Source organism: Sesamum indicum, linkage group LG13 (assembly GCF_000512975.1).
Source record: "Sesamum indicum cultivar Zhongzhi No. 13 linkage group LG13, S_indicum_v1.0, whole genome shotgun sequence".
Taxonomy (NCBI): domain Eukaryota; kingdom Viridiplantae; phylum Streptophyta; class Magnoliopsida; order Lamiales; family Pedaliaceae; genus Sesamum; species Sesamum indicum.
Genome location: NC_026157.1, coordinates 2,139,605 through 2,163,316, shown reverse-complemented (window position 1 = coordinate 2,163,316; position 23,712 = coordinate 2,139,605). Strand labels below are relative to the sequence as shown.

At 37.5% G+C, this 23,712-nt stretch overlaps 2 protein-coding genes across 5 annotated transcripts; both read right to left on the bottom strand.

Moving 5' to 3' along the window:
- Positions 1,618 to 16,485, bottom strand: LOC105176186 (putative disease resistance protein RGA1). 4 transcript variants are annotated; one of them, XM_011098917.2, is made up of 2 exons: positions 12,936 to 16,485; positions 1,618 to 1,962 (listed from the first exon to the last, which is right to left on the bottom strand). In XM_011098917.2, the coding sequence occupies exon 1, from the start codon at positions 16,346 to 16,348 to the stop codon at positions 12,950 to 12,952; it is 3,399 nt and encodes a 1,132-aa protein (XP_011097219.1). In that variant the 5' UTR covers positions 16,349 to 16,485; the 3' UTR covers positions 1,618 to 1,962; positions 12,936 to 12,949. The 4 variants fall into 4 exon arrangements, with proteins under 4 accessions (XP_011097219.1, XP_020554320.1, XP_020554321.1 ...); XM_020698661.1 differs by lacking the exon at positions 1,618 to 1,962 and adding an exon at positions 4,341 to 5,710; XM_020698662.1 differs by lacking the exon at positions 1,618 to 1,962 and adding an exon at positions 4,341 to 5,706.
- LOC105176140 (2-hydroxyacyl-CoA lyase) lies at positions 19,040 to 22,855 on the bottom strand. Its single transcript, XM_011098853.2, has 2 exons — positions 21,110 to 22,855; positions 19,040 to 19,798 (listed from the first exon to the last, which is right to left on the bottom strand). The coding sequence occupies exons 1-2, from the start codon at positions 22,517 to 22,519 to the stop codon at positions 19,484 to 19,486; spliced, it is 1,725 nt and encodes a 574-aa protein (XP_011097155.1). The 5' UTR covers positions 22,520 to 22,855; the 3' UTR covers positions 19,040 to 19,483.

The window sequence follows — 23,712 nt, the reverse complement described above, 5'->3', positions numbered from 1 at the left end:
ATAAGTACTCAAACTGCGAAACTGCATGAAATTGTACAATACCACACCTTTAATTGTAATTTAAAAGGGCAATTTGAAAAACTATTTCATAAAATTGCTAATTGCAATTCGATTTGAAATTTTTTTAAAAAAATTGAAAAAATAACTTTAAAAATCGAAAAAACACCGTAAGCACCCCTACATATTGAGTACTTTAAGTTAATTCTTGATGGAAAATTAAAAGCAAAATTGTTAACATGGTGTGGAATTTACAAATAAAATAATTGAGCAAAGCAGTTAAGCTCATTTAATTTCATAAAATAGAGTACTAATTAAGATACAACTATGATATTTTTTCACATATTTAAATTGCATCATGAATTCGAGTTTTGTGAATATATATATATATATATATAGTCTTCTTTAATAGTGAAATATTGTTTGTTTGTTTGTTCTGAATTTATTGATTGATTTTGAAATAATATGTATTGAATATTATAATATATTGATTGATTTAAAAATATTGACGTATATTTTTTATTGATTTATAAATTTCATTTCTCCTTTCTTCCAAATCCAAATCCCTTTGGAATCCTTAAAATCAGAAATGATTCTGAACGCCAGAATCGAAATCTGATTCCATCCCCATTTTCTTTCCAACAGATTCAAATTTTTTAAAGTTAGATATCAATAATTTAAAATATTTAATTTTACGCAATTAAATAAAAAGTACGGTCTCACCCCAAAATAAAGACTATTCTTCTTATTATTCTCCGCAGGATGCGGATTATTGAACGGTGGATGCTATAATTTCCAAACCAAATGTCGATCTCCTTCTATATTTGCACGACAAAAGAAAATCGGGATTTGTATGATCGTAAATTGCATCACATATAAAATTTGTTATAATGATAAATATTTTTTTATTTTATTAAAAATTATAATTATTCCACCGGAAAAATGTGAAAGTACAATAATACCTTCCGATTATATAAGGATAATTACACTTACACCCCCACACATGTTGTCTTTTTGTACAAACTACTCATGTCTTTTAAAAATTTACAGAAACCACCATTTACAGCCTTTTTTGAGTAAATGAAAAACCCATATGTTATTGGGGGAGGACGGCGTATTTGAGAATTTCATGGACACAAAAATTCACATAGAAAATTCTGCAATTGTGTAGACATTGTAGGTGGGTATGACTGTTTGTGTAGAAGATCTAGTATTCTTATACCTAAGTTGTGAAGAAAAGTGAACAGCATGAAGAAAAATTCGAAAAGCCTCAAGGAGTTATTACAATATTGCAATGATGAGTGAAAATGTTGTCTTATGTATTGATAATGTCTTGAATATTTATCTTTTAGTCATTTGGATTGAGACATCTTCTCGCTTCCTACACTCCTTCAGCATACAATATACCGTGATTATTTCTTCAAGTTTTTCATTTCAGGTTTAATTTTAGGTGGATTGGATTTTAGGTTTTTCATTTGGGGGGATTTGGGGCAAATTAGGGCAAGGTAAAGGAAATTATCGTTTCTTCAAGTCAACGATAGAATGCATGTGATGAACACATGCGATTTTTTGCTCCAAAAAACAGTCTTTAATGACATTCTTAATTCACGTGACTTTTCTGTAAAAAAAAATGGATGAAAAAGTCACATGAGACTAATAGTGAGAATTTTCTCAAAATGTATCAAATACAATGTGAGAAAAATATAACAAATTAGACTAAATAAAAAAACAAACCTATTATTTGGGATCAGAAATACGTTCCCCTAAATCTGTGACGTCGACGTCTTTCATGGGAGCAGGAAGGACTCGGATTCCACCCTAACTTGACCTGGTTGCCACATATCTTGGGACTCCCCAGCTATAGACCTTCTTTTGTACGGCACACTTTTGTGGGCTGGGGGGTTGCTCATCGGCCCCGTAGAGCTCGTACAGAGCTGGGTCTTTGTCCTAGTTCTTCATCTGGGCCTTTTGAACGTGTACAATTTTAATGGTAACAAAATATTTAGTGGTAAAATTTTGAGTTTTAAAACAGAAACTGACTAGCTACCTCAAAGCCATTAATAGTAATATTTAATGGGACGAATTTAAGTGAAACGTGGAAGTGGATACATTATCATTGAATATGACCTTTATATATATATGATGCCTCCTAAATCTTTCATAAATTAAGTTTACGTCAGTCCAGTTGGCATATCAGTAGGAATTAGGCCTACAGGTTTATCTCCTACTCTACTGAATTAGTAGGCTAAAAGATAAGTTCATTTCAGCCGAACACGTCATCATATAGTTGGACAAACACATCATATTTGCTAACACATTAAGACATGTTATTATAAAATAGCGTCAGATAGCTCCTAGTAAATTGATAGCAAACGAGTGGGGAATCCACAAAATAAGATCACTGGATTTTTAAGCAGGCCTGGCAAGCTTACTCAACCTAGTATATTTTAGTCAATTTAAGTCCAAATCATGCACGAATTTTTTTTGATTTCTTATCTGATTCAAAGATATTTCAAATGGTATAGACTCTCTATAAAAAAACCTCTCATATCCTGCTCTATACATACTTATAAACAGAGGCCTTGTGTAGTCATTTGGGAACATAACTCTCACTATCAAGCTCTCACTTATCCTCTCAACTCTCTCTTAATTTTATGTTGTTTCAAGCTGTCTTTTGTGCACTCCATTGAATATATACCCTTTATCATTATTCTACCCATTATTATCACTTTAATTCAAGTTCTCTTTACTCTAGTAAAATCATTATTGACTTAAGCATCAGAGTGCTAACCTTTATCTTGCAGGATTAGTTTCCGTTGATCTTAGAATTTTTCTTAAAGATCCTTCGACCTTGTGGTGTTGCCGAAAATCCAGTATGCATCATTGGCGCCTTCTGTGTGAACAAATGAGCTTTGAAATGAGAAGTGGGCAACTAAGACAATAGAGGTGAGAATGAATCCTATAAGGGAAACATTCCTTCCCTATTGTAGCTAGCTCTACCGTTCCACCTCCAAATCTAACTAAAGGAGCTGTCAGCTCTCCCACTCCAGATATAACCTTACGAGCAGCCCATGCTTTTGCTCCAACTCCATCTCTCGACATGACAGCTGCGTCTATAGCTATGAACCCTCTTTTCTATGAACAACTTCGTCATTTCATAATGGAGACCATCAACTCGACCCTCTACGGTTCTCAGGCTAGTGGAGTAGGACCCTCTTCTCAGCTAGAAAAAGGAGGAACACCAGGATATCAAGGCGAATGCCCATCAGGGTCGATCCACACCTGCTGACTCCGCACGCTAGGAAACAACCACCATTCAGCCTCCTGGAATCTAGCAATCACTAAGGAAAGAGCACCAACAAGTGACGAATAGACCATGCCCACTGAACGTGGCATTCCTTTCAGCAAGGACAACATGGAAAAAGAGCTCTCTGCTCATTCTCGAGCACCTTCGCATTTACTTGTTTAAGATGGTACAACGTATCCAGTTGAGCATGTTCAAGTTTGAAAATCTAGCTTTGTTGTATATGTATACTGATAGCATTAAATGTCGTGTTTTTTCTTACTACACTAACGAATTATGCCCAGTGATGGTTCGACCAGCTTCTAGTTGGATCAATTAGATCTTTTGCAGAGTTTAGCTCCCTCTTCCAGCACTAGTTTACTAGCAGTAAGAAGTACTGAAAATCGACTATTAGTTTTTTTGGGGTCAAGCAGGAGGAGAATGACACTCTAAGGGCTTACGTCTAGTGTTTCAACACGGTCATCCTTGAGGTCCCAACAACTCACTAGAAGGTATTGGTCAGTGCGTAAACCCATTGACATTGTAGAGACCCTCTCTTTGAGTCTCTAGCTAAAATACGAATCATTGACTTCTTAGACATACTGGCTCGAGCTGAGAAGTACATGAATCTCGAGGAAGCTAGGCTAGTGAAAAAGAACAACCACGATAAGCGAAAGGAAAGAAATATGCCCTCCTCTCGCAGGAGCAAGGGGAGAGTCCCGAGGACGTTTCAACCCCGACACAAAGAACGAGCACTACACTCCGCTTATCACCAGTCCAACTAGAATTCTCATGTCAATTGGTTGCCCAACTCCCCAAATCTAACTCTTTTTGCAAGTATTACATGGAGTATGGGCATGGCACGAATTGGTGCCGCCAGTTGAGGCAGAAAATAGAAAAGTTTATCCAAGCAGGCTACCTAAAGGACTATGTGGACAAAAAAAAAATAGGTATGAGCAGAAGAAAGAAAGCTCTTCTCACCCAGATCCGGCAGGAGAAAGGAGCAGGCAAAAGTCCCCTCTAAGAAGGAACGCAAGAAGAAGGAAACTCTAATTGATGAGCTGAGCCAGGAAAAAAGCCCTATTAAGGGTGTGATCCATATGATAGAGATGGGTCTATCGATAGGGACTCTGGACGAACTAGACGGGCCCATGCTCGGGCTACTAGAGCCATTATGAAAAATTGATTACCTCACAATGATGCACTTGTTATTTCTGCTACCTTAGCTAACCACACTTTTCCATGTACTTTTGTGGACTCTAGCAGCTCTGCATATTCTTTTTCTACAAAGTCTACCAGTAGATGGAGCTGGGCGATATCTCGTTGGAGCCGGTGGATACCTAGTTGTATGCTTTGCAGTTGAGGTAGTGCAACCTTTAGGCCAGATCTCGCCTCCTCCCTCCTTAGGAACAAAACCCTCCAAAAAGACCAAGATGGTCCGTTTCCTTATCGTGGACATGCCATCAGCCTACAACGTTGTCCTAGGCCGACATGCTTTTAACGCTTTCCAAGCGGTTGTTCCCACATACCACATGAAGTTAAAATTTTCGACTGGAGCCGCGGTAGGAGAAGTTATGGGTTACCAATATGTAGCCCAAAAATACTATGTAGAATCAATAAAGAGAGGCAGCAAGAAGGATATAGATGTAGATCCTCCTAGCAGTTAGAAGGGCAAGAGGCCCATCCGGTATGATGAACAAGGAAATATAGTTCCTGGTCGTGTACAGCCAGTTGAACAATTGTTAAGAATCCAGCTGACACCCGGAAAGCCATAAAGCCACCAGGATCTATTCCCAACTAAGTCCTAGTTTAGCAAGACATTAATTAACTAGTTTTTTTCTTACAAGAAAATATGGACGTTTTTTAATGGTCAGCTCACGACCATCACTACAAAAGAAAGAATCGACAACCGGAAGAACTGCCCTATAACGCAAAAAACATCAATCGAGAATGATAATCTTGTATATTTGCAAGATGTAAAGAATTTGATATAAAATGCAAGCAAGATCACATAGAACCAAATGGATAAACAGATAGCTGACGCTGGTGTTTCCCATGTGCAACCTATATGCGAGAGCCAATGTGGTGGGAAAGTGGAAGCATAGCACGATGAAGGAGCTTAGTATCATAGGAGAAATCAAGCTTTGTGTCTCCTAGTAAAGTATAAGAGGCTCCGAAACTGTGGCCGCATATAGTGCAGGAATGAGCCAAATAGAGTACTTTTGGGCTTCAAGCGAGACCGAACGGTTTTGTCTCAGCAACACAAGTGGTTTCTCCACGAACAACCATAGAACACGCACCAGCATGCGCGCAAACCAGAACTAGTGAAATATGGGGCTATATCTGTAGATTCCGAGCTTTCAGTATTGCAAGCCAAAGAGAGTACTTTTGTGCTTCACAAAGCGTTTCCAGGCCGTTAGCCAGCCCTGACTACCAAAACGACGGAAGGAAACAAGGTGAGAAGAGATAGAAACAATAGCAGCAAATTCAATCCTCGTTTATGATACGAATCCAAAAACACAGTTGGTTTTCATTCAGAAAAGAAGAATGCTAAAGGCATATAAAGGACTCGGCAGGCTGAAGCTGGCTACGTTAGTTAAAGAAGAAGCAATAGCGACGCACAAAGATACAACTTGTAGCAGATACTGCAAAACTAAGACTATCTCCACCGGTGCTGCTATGTACGTAACTCACCTTCTTCAGCTCTTGCACTATCCGACAACTCCTCCATTGTTATCTATTTACTCTGCCGAAGATAGCAATTAGGATTGTTCATTTCCTCGTAATTAACTTTTATATTTATCTTGGTATCTACCACAAACAGTAGATAACAAATGACAAGCTTATGATTGTCACTATAAATATACGTTAAAATAAAATATTTTTTATATTATCACAATATAATTATTAGTGATAAGCATTACACATACAGTTGTTTGTATAATTTGTTTGGTACTAAGTCATTATTATAGTATACATATATCACCTATTGTTTTAATTAGTAACAATCTAATTCATGCACGATTTTGTCCTAATTTTCGCTAGTAACATTTTTAACAAAATAATTGTTACTATTAGAACTACTAAATTTATTATTATGATAAGTGATAATTTTACTGTTATTACTAAAAATATATATTAATTGACAATAATTTTTATCTTGTCACTATACAATTATTAGTGATAAAAAACGTGTACAAAATTAGTGACAATAAATAATAGTTGTTACTATATTATGTTGTCACTAAATCGTCATTATACATGTGTCACTAATTATATTTAGAGACAACGTTGTGCATATTTTTTGTCACTAATTTGTGCTATACAAAATAATAGTGTAATGTGGATATCAGAAATAATCCTAACAACTATTACAAAGATTTTGGAGTACACAACTCCTTAATAGTTACAGGCCAAAATTACAGATGAATGAATAATCAGTAAGATAAAATAGCAGAAAACGGTTTAAATGAATCGGCTCAGAAACTTGCCAGAACCAAGTAAAGGGAATATCGGTCACTATGAGTACCGTTCCCGCACGTCGCCGACCCACGGCAACACCACTTAACCAGAGATCACAACCACACTCCAAAAACACTCGATTTTGTTATCTCACGTCGGTCACAAAGACTGTTTCTCAGCAATTTCACAAAGAGTATAACACAAGGAGGTATTTCACTGTTTTTCACCGGTGCCACACAAAGGAAGGAGATACCCCTTTAAATAGGGACTAGAGAAGAGCCTTAGAAGGTAAGCCAAGGTGACTTTCCTATCACCATTGTATTGGTGAAGGAAAGTCACCATTCTTGTTGGTGAGAAGATGGAAGGAAATCAGGCGGATTTCCAAAGAGAAGAATCAGCGGCGCAAGAAGAAATGAAAGACAGAATCAGAGAGAGAGAGATAGGTTAGGGCAGCTTATAAGTGGGTATGAAGTGGGTCGGGTCATGGGTAGGGTCGTGGGCTTCCAGGTGGGTCGGTCCGTGGGCTTTGGGCCATATCTTACAACATTCTCCACCTTGGACCAAAGCTCCTTCAAGGAACATGGTCTGGAGATTAATGGTTCTGGCATTATCATCATAGCCTTGAGGGGTTTCACCCCAGTGTACCTGCAAGGATAAAGTAGCACAGTTAGTCGGGGGCTAGGTTTAAAATTTTTAGACAGTTATGAAATTTCTCAATAGGAAGACACTTGGTGCCCATATCAGCTGGATTATCTTCAGATCTTACCTTCTCTAATTTGATGACCTCCTTACTCACAATGTCACGAATAAAATGAAATCTTACGTCAATGTGTTTAGTCCTATCGTGAAAAACGGGGTTTTTGCACAGTTGAATAGAAGATTGACTGTCGGAAAAAATAGTGAGACGATTTTTAAGAAAACCAATTTCTTTTGCAAGACCCTCAAGCCAGATAGCTTCTTTGAAAGCTTCAGTAGTAGCGATATATTCGGCTTCAGTTGTTGATAGTGCAACAATATGTTGTAGTTGGGATTTCCAACTAATGCATGATCCACATAAGGTGTAAATATATGATGTTGTGGATTTCCTACTATCCCTCTCATTAGCATAATTTGAATCCACGTAACCAATAAGATCGACAGAATCAGAAAATTTGGAGAAGTTTATACCTATGTTATCGGTACCACGTAGGTACCTAAGGAGCCATTTTAATGCCTCCCAATGGAGAGGTCCCGGATTTGACATGTACCTGCTTAAGCAACTTATAGCATATGCAATATCAGGTCTAGTACATACCATAAGGAACATTATAGACCCAATCACGTTAGAGTAGGGAACCTTACTCATTTTCTCCTTTTCGGAAGTGGTTTTAGGACATTGGTCTTTTGATAATTGGAAATGGGCAGCTAAGGGAACGGATGTAGGCTTAGAGTTTTCCATAGAAAATCTTTTCAAAACAGAATGGATGTAGGATTTTTGATTTAAAAAGATGGAAAAACGTTTTCTGTTTCTGAAAATATCCATGCCGAGAATTTTCTTTGCATCTCCAAGATTTTTCATCTCAAAATTTTTGGAAAGATCTTTTTGTAAAGATTCGATGAGATTTATGCTAGGACTGGAAATGAGCATGTCGTCAACATATAGCACGAGAAAAATAGGCACTTCATTCAAAAACTTGAAATAGAGGCAATGGTCATAGTCACTCCTTTTAAAATTTAGTGAAAGCATGAACATGTCAAACTTCTTGTTCCATTGTCTAGGTGACTGTTTTAAACCATATAAGGATTTCTTTAACAAGCAAACATGATTTGGTTTGTTTTTTTCAATAAAACCAACAGGTTGTCGCATGTATATGCATTCATCAAGATCACCATGCAAGAAGGCAGTTTTAACATCCATTTGTTTCAATTCCCAATCAAAGTGAGCAGTAAGGGCAAGGATAACACGAACAGTAGTATATTTCACAACAGGCGAAAAAATCTCGTTGTAATCTATCCCTTCCTTTTGTGTGAACCCTTTGGCTACTAATCTAGCTTTATATTTTAAAGGGTTTTCTTGTTTGATTTTAAAAATCCATTTGCAATCCACTAAAGAGCAATTTTGTGGTTTAGGTACTAGGTCCCAAGTGTGGTTGTCTTTAAGAGACTTCATTTCCTCAATCATGGCACTAAGCCATTCTTTTGACTTAAGGGCTTCGTCTACATTCGTAGGTTCAGGGTTTTCTATGTTGAGTGCTACTTGGAAGTCACTTAGTCTAGAGGGAATCCTCCGTTCTCTTCTACCCCTATCTCGAGCTAGTTGGTAATTTTCTAACGTGGGGTTTTCTAGATGGTTTTGGTCTATGCTTTGTTCATCACTATGTTCATTACTAGGTTGTTCTTCACTAACAATCTCTCCCTCTTCTTGGTTATCCTCCACCTTATTAAAAGTTATCTCATTTTGTTCCTTTTCAGTTTTAGACAAACAGGGCATTTCATTCTCATTAAAAGTCACGTTTCTACTGATAATGACCTTAAAGCCAGGTTGCTCACGATCCCACAACCTATACCCCTTAATACCATCAGGATAACCAATAAATACACATTTAATAGAACGGGGTTCAAGTTTATCAACATTCTGATGAACAAAAGCAGAACAGCCAAATGTACGTAAGAGAGAGATATCAGGTTTTCTACCACTCCAAACAGTTTCCGGAGACTTACCCAACAAAGGTACAGATGGAGACAAATTTATCAGATATGCGGCAGTCAAAACAGCTTCACCCCAAAAAGATTTTTGTAAACCCGAACTAATCAGTAAACATCTCACTTTTTCAAGCAGCGTACGATTCATACGTTCAGCAACACCATTTTGCTGTGGGGTGTAGGGATTGGTCTTATGTCTCTTAATACCAAATTTATCACAAAGATCATCAAAGTTTTTATTACAAAACTCAAGACCATTATCGGTACGCAAAGATTTGAGCCTTTTTCCAGTTTGGTTTTCGACAAGAGTTTTCCATTTTTCAAATTTTTCGAAAACCTCTGACTTGTGTTTTAGCAAAAAAACGAACACTTTTCTAGAGAAATTGTCAACGATAGAAAGGAAATACCGATTTCCACCATGGGTGGGTTCCTTAGAAGGACCCCAAACGTCAGCATGAACATAATCCAAAATACTAGAAGACATAGAGGGGTTAGGGGAGGGTGAAGCAGGAAAGTGAACACGGTGTTGTTTGCCCATCACACATTCATCACAAAATGGCAATTTGTCAATTTTGTCACATAAGATGCCTTCTTTATTCAGAAATTCAAGTCCCTTTTGACTAATATGCCCAAGTCGTTTGTGCCAAAGAGAAGACTTATCATGCATGTTCACGGATGCAGCAATAGAGTTGTATGTGACAGAACATAAGTATAGATTGTGCCTTTTTTCAGCTTTGAAAACAATGAGAGACCCTTTCATGATTTTCATAATACCCTTTCCCCATCTACCCTCTAATCCTTCATCTTCTAATGCAGCACATGATATGAGATTATGACTAAGTTCAGGAACATATCTAACATGCTTGAGAGTGATATTATAGCCATTATCGAAAAACAGAGAAACATCACCGATGCCTTTGATAGCACAACGTTTTTCATTTGCCATAGATACAAAACCAAAATCACCTAGTTTGAGGTTTGAGAAAATGTTTTTGAAAGGGCTAATATGGAATGTACAACCGGAATCAACAAGCCATTCATATATACTCATGGGATGCACAGAATTCACATCAGAGACAGTAAACACGTCTCCACATTCATCAACAATATTATTCACTCTCTCTTTTTCATCCGTGTTGTTATCTCTATTATCACGATTATCCCTTCTAGGTTTTCTGCAGTCTTTTATATAGTGTCCTTTAATACCACAGTTATAACATCTCCTCTCTCTGATCTTATCATCTCTAAAAGAGTTATCCCTAGTTCTGGATTTGCTCCTATTGTTATTCTTATTACGGCTTTTGTTCCTACTGTTGTATCTAAAGTTGGGGTTCCTAGATTTAGGTCTACCTCTCACAGAGTTTACCTCATGTAGATTGTTACTAGGTCTATTTGCTTTTAAATCAATCTCCTTGCTTTTCAATCCATTAACAACGGTGTCAATATTGACGCTATCTCTACCATACTTAATGGCGGCTTTCACATCAGAATATGAATCAGGTATAGCATTCAAAAGCACAATAGGGGAATACTCATCAATGTTTTTATCACCAGTTAATTTAATATCTTGAACTAATTTAGTGAAATCATCCAAATTTTCGTCAATGTTCTTAGACAAATCCAGTTTGTATTTAAAAAATTTTTCAAGCAAAAACATTTTACTGGGCAGCGAAGTATCAGTATAAAGTTCCTCCAGTTTTTTCCATAAATCTCTTGCAGTGTTTTGTTTTCCAACCTTTCTTAAAACGTTATCAGATAAATTAAGAATGATGGAGGAATAGGCATATTCATCATTTTCTAAAACCTTTTCTTCAGAAATAGCATCAGTGTACTTTCCATCTATTGCTTTAAAAACCTTTTGTTGTATCAAAATGCCTTTCATTTTTTGCTGCCAAATTGAAAAATCACCCTTTCCATCAAATGGTTGCAAATTGTAACCGGCCATTTTAAAAAATTTTTAAACAGGTTTTATAAGAAAATGAGTTTTGCAGCGGAGTAAGCAAGTGAGCACAGTTTAACAAAAGTCACAGAATCAGGAAAGACAGATTATGAGCAATTATCAGTTTCTCCAAACCCGATATTAAAACAGTTAAGTCACAAATGCAAAGCGGATCACGAGATACTCAAGAACCCAGAATCACAGAGTATAACAGAGATTTTATCACAGTGAATATATATATCACAGTCACAAAGAATTGCAGTTTATAAGTTCACCAAGAACATGCATACAGTGATTATCACAGAAAATTCCGAAATCCGCAGTTTAAAGACAAGTCAACAACCACAAGTCCGAGGCCTTTCCAGCCTAATACCCAATCCAGATACCCGACGACCTCACGGGTCCGGCCAGGAGGATATTTAGGGGGATAAGCACCTCAGAAGATAAATGAAGTAAATAGACAGAAATAATTTGCAGAAATGTAACGAGAGAGTTCAAGGGTTACCGTTCACTGCTGGCCTTTCGGATCAGAGGTGGCTCTGATACCACTGTAATGTGGATATCAGAAATAATCCTAACAACTATTACAAAGATTTTGGAGTACACAACTCCTTAATAGTTACAGGCCAAAATTACAGATGAATGAATAATCAGTAAGATAAAATAGCAGAAAACGGTTTAAATGAATCGGCTCAGAAACTTGCCAGAACCAAGTAAAGGGAATATCGGTCACTATGAGTACCGTTCCCGCACGTCGCCGACCCACGGCAACACCACTTAACCAGAGATCACAACCACACTCCAAAAACACTCGATTTTGTTATCTCACGTCGGTCACAAAGACTGTTTCTCAGCAATTTCACAAAGAGTATAACACAAGGAGGTATTTCACTGTTTTTCACCGGTGCCACACAAAGGAAGGAGATACCCCTTTAAATAGGGACTAGAGAAGAGCCTTAGAAGGTAAGCCAAGGTGACTTTCCTATCACCATTGTATTGGTGAAGGAAAGTCACCATTCTTGTTGGTGAGAAGATGGAAGGAAATCAGGCGGATTTCCAAAGAGAAGAATCAGCGGCGCAAGAAGAAATGAAAGACAGAATCAGAGAGAGAGAGATAGGTTAGGGCAGCTTATAAGTGGGTATGAAGTGGGTCGGGTCATGGGTAGGGTCGTGGGCTTCCAGGTGGGTCGGTCCGTGGGCTTTGGGCCATATCTTACAACAAATAGTATTTATAAAAAATCATGAAATTCATTATTGTGACAAAACAAACATTCGTGTCACTATATATATATAATTAATGATAATATTAAAATTATGACTTGATTTTTTCTTTTTTTTCCCCACTAATTTTCTATTTTTTTGTAGTGAGAAGGGAAATATTATAAATAAAAAAACTTACTTGAGATAGTTTTCATAATAGGGTCAATTTAATCCGTCGTGTGATTAGTAATTAATCACACAACAAATGTAATATACTTGTTCTATAATTGACTTAATTCTAGCAAGAATTTTTCCTTGTACATTCATGGTTGTCTAATTAAATCAGGTGGTGAAAGTGGAAACAAATCTAACCTTATTGTCATGAGTTATTGATCCAACCACTGGATGACTTGCTCATTGATACGTACACGGGGGATATGTGATATTTTTGGCCAGTCCGCTCCATTTGGTTTTTTGCACCTCATCTCCAATTGCGGGCATTCACTTATCACCAACCTCCTCAGTGATTTGATACTCTTGAAGCCATCAGGCAAGGACTTCAAATTCTTACAATTTTCAATCTCCAATCGTGACAGTGACTTGAGACTCCCCAGCCAGTCATGTGGTAACGAGCATAATCCATGACAATACGTTATTCTCAACTTCCTCAGAGCAGTGAATAGTTGCATGCTTTCTGGCAAATGATCCATCTCCGGGAGCCCATTTAGCGTCAAGTTCTGCAGGGTCGTGGCCGTTCTGATCGGCCCTGACAATGGCTTCAGCTTCTTGCAGTTTACGAAGGATAGTGATATAAGGGAAGACAAGTCTTCCAATATAACTGCTGGAAATGATATAAGACCATCACACCCCTTGACTTCTAGTTCTTCCAGAGAATTAAGGTTCTTGAGCTCCTCCGGCAGAGATTCAAGATTAGAGCAACCGTAAAGACTCAAGGTTTTTAGAGCAGATAGATCATCCAGCACATTTGATATAGTCCTGATCATTGATGAACCAATCTCCAGATTCTGGAGATTCTGTAGGAAGCCTCCTGGAAAAACAGGCAATTCTGCAAACCCGAGCAGATTGAGTGATGTAAGTGAAGTAAGAACAGTTAGGAACCCAAGAAGCGCTGCGCTGCTTTCAAATATTATCAAACTTCTGAGACTTGGTAGAAATGGCAAGTTAGACAGCTTAGGACACCACCAAATATCTAAATCTTTTAAGCGAGGAAAACTCTCGACTGAATTCCCTATCTTCCATTCCTCCAAGTTGGGCATTTCGGAGATTCTTAGTTCTTCCAATGCAGGGAACACACATTCTCCATCTCCATGAAACTCAGCATTCAAACACTTCACAGAATCCATCCTATATAGTTTTAGATTTGTAAGTGAGGGTAGTTTCCCCAGCAACGGAAGGTGTTCACATCTTCGACAGTCTTCCAAAGTAACTTCCTTCAGATTTTTTAATTCTAAAGTTGACATCCAATTTGGAAACCGGGAACCTTGATATGACTGAATATAGATCCTCTCAAGATTCTGATGAGGTTGCAGACCTTGTAGAACTTCTTCATATTTTTCTGTGTCGTTGTTTTTTATCTCATTTGTCCACAATAAACTCAAAGAAGTCAAATTACTCTTGGCTATCAAGTTGGCTCTTTTGGCATCTTCCGCACTGCTCACGTTTTCTAGCCCTTTTATGCTTAAGCTCCCTCCAAGGTTCAATTCCTTCAGTTGGTCTATTTGGTGAGATGCGCCTTGTCCAACAATGAAAATGCTTAATTCATGCAGGTGAATAAGATCTCCCAGTCCGGGCGGTGTACAAATAAGTGAAAGATGGGATTCCATTTCAAGAAACCAAAGATTTCTCATCACTTTCAAACCTTTTGGCAACTCAAGAAGTGTAAATGAATTCATAAGCTTCAATGTCTGAAGGTTATGGAGACGGGTCAGGGATTCAGGTAACTTTTTTATATTATCACACGACATTGTCAGGTACCTAAGATGTTCTAACTTGCAAACTAAATTTGGGACTATTTTTATGTGGTCAAAAAGGGACACATGCAGAGCTCTTAAACACTCTTGCTTTGAGATGAGGGAAGATATACCTTCTTTCCAATCAAGTGGAACTCTACAAGGTACTACCAGTGACCGTAAAGAGCCACTAATTCCAGATTTTAGCTTACTGCCCTTAATTGTGGAAGAAGACCATGAGTTAAAAAATAAATGACGAACTGTTGTAGGAACCTTTATCTCCTTGTCATGCTCCAGGATATAGGTTTCTTGTCCCATGACAAATACTGCTAAATCGTACATCAAATCATGCATTTTACATGTCACCTCACCCCTGTAATCTGTCCTCACAATTTGCAAAAATGAACGACAAACCAATTCGTTGAAGATCCAATGACCAGTGAGGTTCAAGTCACTTTGACCTTGTGAGGAAACAAATCCATTTGCCATCCAAAGTTGGACAAGATCTTTCTTCTCCATCACATAATCCTTGGGAAATAAGCAACAGTAGGCAAAACATTGCCTCATTGCCGGCGCTAAATTGTAGTAACTCAGCCTCAAAGCTGGTAAAATACCGTTTTCATCATCTGATAGCTGCCAGATTTCACTTTCCTTGATTGCTAACCATTCACTTTCAAGACTTTTAAACTGCATCAGGCTCCCTAAAGCCTTAATAGCCAACGGCACACCACCACATTTTTTCACTATTGCCTTACCTATGGTCTCAAGATTTTTCTTTGCATCTCCGTTGGTAAATGCTCTTTGCCTAAACAAGGACCAAGAATCTTCTTTCGATAAATATCCAATCTGGTGTACACCGATAGTAGCCATCATTAAAGCAACTTTCTCAATCCGGGTCGTTACAATTAGAATGCTGCCCCTCGACCCGCATCTTAATACTTCTCTCAGTCTATCCCACAGCTCATGCTTTTCATTCCAAACATCATCCAGAACCAACAAAAACAATTTTCCCCTCAACCTCTCTTGAAGATGTCGCTGCAAAGGATCCAACTCAGAAATATTGCACACCCCTCCATCTATAGATTCTATAATTGCTTTGACTACTCTCTGCATGCTAAAATCATCAGATACGCACACCCAAATTCGCAATTCAAAACATGCTTCCGTCCTGGCATCATTATATATCAATTGCACAAGTGTGGTTTTCCCTAAACCCCCCATCCCCCATACTGCATACACAGAAAGATCATCTTGATCACGCACGGCGTCAAGCATCTTCTCCACTATCATTTCTTTTTCCTCATTCCTTCCATAAATATACAATTCGTTCACTAGTGAGCTAGTCTGTCTACTGTCAAATGACTCTCCAAATCGATTTTCCACAACACCATCTCCTAGATGGAAATCAAATCTTTCTTTTGCTAAGGCATCTAGTTTTCCTCTTATATTTCTTACTTGGTTAACCATTTTCAAACGGAACAGCAGTGGATTTCTCTTTGAAAGAAATGAGTTTAGCTTATGCTGCATACCTCTTTCAGAATCCGCTCTTCGTTTGAGGCCCTCAATGGCTACACGATCAAGTACATTTTCAGCATCATATGCAGCATGTTTCAGCTTCAGTAGCCAGCTCTGTAGCACCTGGCTCTTCCTTTGCTTGATTTCAGCATCTTGCAGCACAAGTTGGACTGCGCAGAGTATGCTTTCAAGACTTTCAAGCTCATTCTTCAAGCCCCAAAGAGCACCAATCTCTTGGAGTGCTGCAGAGCTCAAGATTCCAAGAACTGTTTCAACAACAGCAGAAACGATTCCATCCATAGTTTCAGATGAGAGGAAAATGTATGATCAGTAGCAAACTATGAAGGACTGAGTCAATGTTGATGGTTTAAAGCAAAGTCAACGACCATTTCTTCCATATGGACCCAAATATTCCTACACAAGTCTTTGGGGAAAGATGGCAGAAGGTTAGGTTGAGGACAGACTAATGAATTCAATATGCAGATATTTTAACTGCCCATTCTATCAATTTTCCAAAATTTTCACAATATATTATTTGAAATATGTGCACAATCGATTTAAAATTTTTTAAAAAATATTATTATTTTAAAAATGTATTAATTAAATTAATAAAATATTAAAAAGTATAAAAAGTCAAAGAAGAGAAACAAAAATAAAAAGTTGAGAAAAGAAAAAAGAAATTAACTAAATATTCAAAAAATAAAAATTAACATACTAATAAATTGAATACACGGGTGCTCTTCAATTATGTAAAAATATAGATATATATAGGGCTAAATTCATTTTAACCCCATGTGATATCAAAAAAAATATCAAAAAGCCCCCTATGAAAATTAAAATATAAAAAATCACCCATTATCAAAAAAAATATCAAAAATCCCCCTATAAAAATTAAAATATAGAAAATCACCCATTTTATATGAACAATGATTCACACTAGGATCTATTTTTTAGGAATAATGACTAAAATACCCCTCTATATATATGAGGAAAAATTGTATATTTATATAATATAATACATAAATTTTAATTAAAATATTCTTATAATATATCTATAATATATAAAATTAAAAGTTTATATGAAAAAAAATATTTTTTTTGTCCGTTAAATATGCGCAATATTGATTTTAATACCAGTAATTATGCCTATTTTTTTATTATTAAATTTCAAAATTAATGAAATTTAGTCCTTTGGTGACCCAAAATTTTGATTTTAATAGAAAATAACATGACATGACAGTTAAATATTTTTTTGGGGGTCTTTAGTCCTACGTGGCTTTAGAAAATGAGTTAGATGACACATTGGATACAATTTGTATTATATATACTATTATAATTTATAAAAAAAATATTATTTAAAAAATAATAATCACCCCCCACCCCCTGCTGAGGGACCGCCGGCCCTTGTTAGTGTCATCCAAACCAGAAATAGGTCATGTCGCCCAGATGCGATGGGCAACGGCGACGCCCTTGCTATGATAGGCGATCACCGTCGCCCTGGGGTGAGGAGGGTAGAGCCTCCTCTACAGTTGCGCTCGCCACGGCTGTCATTTTTTTTTAAAATATAATTTTAATTAATTTAATTAAGTAATTAAAAAGTATTATATTAATATAATTATATGGTTACATATAAAATATATTTTATCATCAATAAAGTATTTATATATTATTTTAAGACTTATTAAATAATATATTGTATATTATATAATATTACATTTTGAGAGATATAAGGGCAAAATTATCAAAAAAAAAAAAAATACTTTTGAACCCATATTCGCAGTCAGCGCGTGTGTACCACCAACTCTACCTTCGGGGGATAGGGGGTTGAATTTTTTTTTCATACCACAATAGGTGTAATTGATACTTTATTTTTTTCAAATAATTTATTTTTAACGAATCCCAATATTATAGGGAATTTCATTGTATTTTTTCCTATATATATATACTTCACCTACTTTCTCAAAAAGAAATTTATACTCTATATAAAAATACCAACTGAATCATAAACGCTAATCTTGAAGATCTTATATTCACATTCAAGAGTATATATGAATTCCTTTATGTAACATCTCCAAAGTTTAATATATAATTATGAAATTAATTGATAAATATTTATAAAATTTAGTTAATTAATAAATAAATTATTAAATTTTGATTATATAAAAATTTGAATGGAGTAAATTAAAATTTTATAAAATATTTGAAAGCGAATTATATATAAAAACAAAAAAAAGAGACGTAATGAATATACTTAAAATAATAAAATAATAATAGTGATAGTAGTAGTAGTAATAATAAGAAGATGAAGACAAAGAAGAAAGTGAGGATGGGCGATTAAACCGTCCCCCCTCAATTAAGACACACAAAGACATGCACATCCACAAAAGAAAAAATTCGGCCGTCGGGCGAACAGGTAAGGGAAAATTATATTTTAAATTAGTATTAATTTATATTATTATTTATTTAATTAGTGTCTTTACAAAATTTATTTATACTAATTGGTTTAATGTTTAATTGAAAGGTTTTATGATTTTGATTAATTATAAGTCTGAATTAAATTAGAGATGCTATAATTAATGATTTAATTACTTAATTTACTCGATTTAATTATTTCTATAGTTGAATTGTAAATGGAATTGACCAATCAAATAATTAATTATGGGTAGACGTTGAATTAGTTTCTTTTATAATGAGAAATTAATAAAAAATAAATAAGAATATTAGAAAACCAAGGATTATGATGTATGAGAAGAATATGATGGTTGGTGATAGACAGCAAGAAAAACTAAGGGGCAGAGTCTTTTTCAGTGAGCATCTTTTCCTCAAAAGGGCTCCAATGAAGAGTAGTGAATGAAAGCTTGTTTGGTCAATAACAGGAAAGTGAGGTTGAGTATAGAGACTAATGGATATGAATTTGATACCAATTCCAATATGTAAGAGAGAAATTATAATATGAATAGACAATCATAAACTTATTAATCTCAAATGACATGACCAAATAAGACTTATTGTATTGAACTGGAAACAGAAGTACTCGGGTATTCTCCAACATCACTACATAGTATGCCAAGATTTGATTTCATAAGGCCAGTAGATCGTGCTCGAATCGCCATGATTTAGTTCTGATACAGAAGAATGGAATGTCTCACCAACCTAATAGGAAGAAGATTTCAAGCTAAAGCAGGCAAGCACTATAGCTGCATTAGTTTCGTAACATTCCTAATCCGGGAATTGAGACACTAGTATGGTCGGTTAAACAATATAGACATACGTCTAGAGAACTCGGCATGAAGTTCTTAATTATGTACAAAGGGCACTCAGTTAAAGAACCCTGCGCAACTTTCAAACTACTAAAACACATATTGAATATGCCAATGGGAGAACTGTCAACCTAAACGTGTGATTTCACCAGCGCACAAGGATATTTGCACTACCTCAGTTTTTGTGCTGCAATCTCCCGCTTTCTGCACCAGCATATGGATCGATTGTGACATTTATGACGGTAGGCTTCCTTGCAGTAAAAGCTTGCACAAGGGCAGATTTTAGCTCATCAGGAGTCCCAGCAAGATAACCTTTTCCTCCAAAAGCTTCAAGAAGAAGATGATAAGCTGCACCAGGAACAAAAGATGTAGGTGCAGGATCATCCTTGTAAGGCCCGGTGATTTCTTCTGGGTTTCTCCTGTCACCACCGTAGACTCCACCATTGTTGAAGACTATGACCACCACTGGCAACTGATAGCGAACAAGTGTCTACAAAAGCAATGAATTAATAAGTTAACTTTTGCTTAGTACTGAATATAATGAATCACATAATACCGTCCAAAATATTAAGTAAAATATAGTGAACCTCATTGAAACCATTCATGCTCCTATCGCATGAAACTGATAAGTTGCCTAGTGGTGCAGAAACTTGTCCTAAAAGGACATAGATGATCCTAACAATGTGCGACACATAAAGATAAACATAACTTTAGGACTTATACGCAAGGGTGAGACAAATTCTTTTTGGAGTACTATAGCAGCCACCACTAATGATTCACAAAACAACCTTCTTAGCAAAGTATTGAAGATTTCAAACTTTACTATGTCTAGTTCAGCAATGTGCTTGTTGTATACAGGCTTATGGTTCCTTCATTGTTGCTCAGTTTTGCTTAAGCAGAAGAGAAAGGCAAAATCCTTGCTGCCAGAGTACAACGACTTGAACAATAGACAATTTAGCAGTGACCGCCAAGAGTTAAGCTTACCGTCAATTGCTACAATGAGATTCTGGTAACAGGCAAATTTACCCAACCGCCACCATAATTGGCATCTATGCCATAGGTACACTAGGTCAAGCAACAAATTGCAGGAACCTAGGGAGGACCAAAACCATTTCCCCCAACAAGTTTCAAGATTCAAGTCAACAAATAACTAAGAAATATAGATTACTGTCATCAGATGGCAATTGTGGCACTACCTTCCTAGTGAGATTTTTAGTTATCCAAAAGAAAAGGGGGAAAAGCCTTGTTACAAGTATGCTAAGATCCCAAACAGTCAATGGTCTAACAGGGTCCTCAGGAGGTTGGGCTTCATGTTGATGGCAATAATGAGAATTAGAATGAGCATACACGCTCCTTCTAGACCAAACTTGGTAATTGTGTTACAGGTACAGCCAATGAGATAAACTTGTCGAAACCATGACCGGAAGAATGGTATTTCTCTGAATATTTATCAAGACTCCATCCAAAGTGGGGTAGATAAGAGAGATATTTCTACAAGTAACTACCAAAAGAAGACTTCACACAATTTATATGTATTATCCAGGTCTGGACTGGAAGCGGACACGCAGGGGAAGAAAGACGCCAGTACAGATGGAATAATGACGAAAAGTTAATGTCTGTTTTCAGCTTCCACAACAAGCAGCATCGCAGGTGGGAGCAGTGACGCTTAAGACAAGCAATACGTTTAAAATTATGAGCTAACCAGGTTACTAGATATTCATGTTCTCCAATTCAGTTAAGCATCAGCAAAAATTAAACAACCACTGCAACAAATTCCACACTTAGATCAAGGAAAGCATACCTCAACTTCCATGGCGCTGAATCCAAATCCAGAGTCCCCTTCAACAGCCACAACTAGCCGATCAGGTGATGCTACAGAAGCAGCAATGCAATATCCAAGACCGACCCCCATCGTCCCCCAAGTCCCTGCATCCAATCTAGTCCTCGGCTCTGTTTGAACCAGTACCGCTCTCCCTATATCCATAGTGTTAGCTCCTTCAGAGACTACTATAGGTGCAGGACTGCCAACCCCCAAAATTGCATCACGTATGATCCTCATTGGTGTCATAAAATTAAACGGCACCACATCCTTCACTAACTGAACCTCCATTTTTGCTACATTTTCCTTAGTCTTATTCTTTATCGCCTCAACCCAAGGGTGAGTTCTCCCCAGACAAAAGGGGTCATCCTTAATCTCCTTGTGTATCATCCCCACCACATCTTTGGCATCTCCCACTATCCCCAAACATGGATTTCTGAGCTTAATCTCTTCCTTGCATATATCAACAAGTATAAATTTCACATCTTTGGACCATTTAGGTGGCTCTCCAAAATGCAGCAACCAGTTAAGCCTGGCGCCAACAACCAAAGCCACATCACATTTCCCAATCGCCAATGACCTTGCAGCTGTAGCCGCGAGCTCATGTGTATCCGGCAGCAACCCTTTCCCCATTGGAGTGGGCAAGAAAGGGATTCCTGTACTCTCCACTAATTTGGTTAATTCATTTTCAGCTCTAGCGTAAGCTGCCCCCTTTCCAAACACAATCAAAGGTCTCTGTGCTGTTCTCAGCAACTCCACGGCCTTTTGAATTTCCGAATAATTAATCCTGGGCTTCTCGATCAAATCTTTGTTTCTAGAATTTAGGGCTTCAGTTATCAATCTTTCAGCCTCGGATTTATCAACAGTCTGATGAAGAACGTCGGAGGGGACGTCCAAATACGTCCCACCAGGCCGACCAGCTACGGCCCAATCAATGACACTGAAGACGGATGCGGGAATTTTAGTTATATCAGTAGCCTTGGCGGAGAATTTGGAGAAGGGTTTGACAGCGGCAAGTTGATCGAGCTCCTGGAAGTCCCCACGGCCGGTGAAGCTCTGTTCGGAGGAGCCAGAGATCATGACCATAGGCCAAGCATTCGCCGTGGCGTTGGATAATCCAGCCAGTCCGTGGACGCATCCCGGGCCAGACACGGTAAGGAGTACCCCGGGCCGGCGCGTGAGGTAGCCGTAGGCGGAGGCGGCGTAGCCCGCAGACTGCTCGTTGTGGAAGGCAATAAATCGGATGCCGAGGGCTACGGCGCGATTGGCCAGTGAAGTAACAGGAATACCCACCACACCGAACATCTTGTCGACGCCGGCGCGTGCCAGGCACATGGCCACCAGACTGTTGCCGTCAACCATCAGTGGGGTTTTGTGGCCGGCGTCCGCCATTGATGTGGACTGAATTAGTAGAACAACAAGAACTCAGAAACAGGAGAAGAAAGAACGGTGAATTCAACACAAACAGAGGGAAGAGGAGTATGGTAGGAGTAGGCAGCAGCGCGATTTGGCTCTTTAATAGTTTTCGACAAGAACGATGGTAGGTGATAATGGGGGAAAAGCACCTGCCCTGAATGAGAATGGGCGAGAGAAGATATAGAATTGGTTGGGTCTAGCAAAGCGTGCCCCGAACACGAACTGGCGGCTGCACACCTGTGAAAGCCAATTTGGCTTCTAACTCCTCGCTGGGCTTTCCTCAAAGTTTGATTCAAGGCATGTTTACCTGAAATTTTTCATGTTCTTGAAAATGTGTTGGATTTTGAAAAAATATTTATCTTGTTCAGAAAGCTAATAGTTGTATGTTATTTCAAAATATTAGTTAATAATTGATTCCATACAATCATTAAAAAAAGTAATTTATTTACAGTAACTAGCTAGAGAAATGATGGAAATTAGCATATAAGTATGTGCAGTGTAAAATTTTATGACATGGCCACACAAAAGTAGTGTTAGGATAGTGTCTGGCGTACCCAGTGCGCGTCAATTGGGCGTTGGATGTTAGTTAGATAGTAAGTTTTAATAAAATGTTGCATAATGATTTTATTTGTATCACATTAATATTACATGGCATTTTTTATTCATATTTGTACTTATGAATACATGAAGTCCCTAAGTCATGTATGACTGTTGCGCATGGTCATGCATATAATAGTGATCATGGAAAATATGTCCAAGGTCTTGGCTTTAAATGCTTCAAACCAAAGATCAATGAATTAGGGATATTAAATATTCCGTAAAAGCTTGCTCACATGAGACAAGTTCTTTTGAAGGAAGCATCTCATTTCATAGACGTTAGTATGGAGATACAAATGTGTGACAGAGGGTGCTTGTTAGGTACAACTCCACTAAATGGCTTCATAGAAAATTCTTTATTGGAGTGACAATGCCGAATTAAGAATTTGCTGAAGCGATAGTGTAAGAGTAATTCTTGGACTTGAGGCACAATTTTGGTCTTATATTAGGTCCATTGGGTAGTGATCAAGGTTGATGTGGGATATTCTTACACCTTGTCTAAGACCTTCATTTAGTATGAGAGACCTCCAACGGTTCAAGTAAGGCCTTTAGGAAAGACACAAGTCAAAACA

Bases quoted from the DNA above. Each gene is read 5' to 3' on its own strand.
- LOC105176186 (XM_011098917.2), bottom strand. From the start codon at position 16,348: ATGGATGGAATCGTTTCTGCTGTTGTTGAAACAGTTCTTGGAATCTTG.
- LOC105176140 (XM_011098853.2), bottom strand. From the start codon at position 22,519: ATGGCGGACGCCGGCCACAAAACCCCACTGATGGTTGACGGCAACAGT. The intron at 19,799-21,109 runs GTATGCTTTCCT...TTGCTTTTGTAG, and splicing joins TCAGCGCCATGGAAGTTGAG to ACACTTGTTCGCTATCAGTT.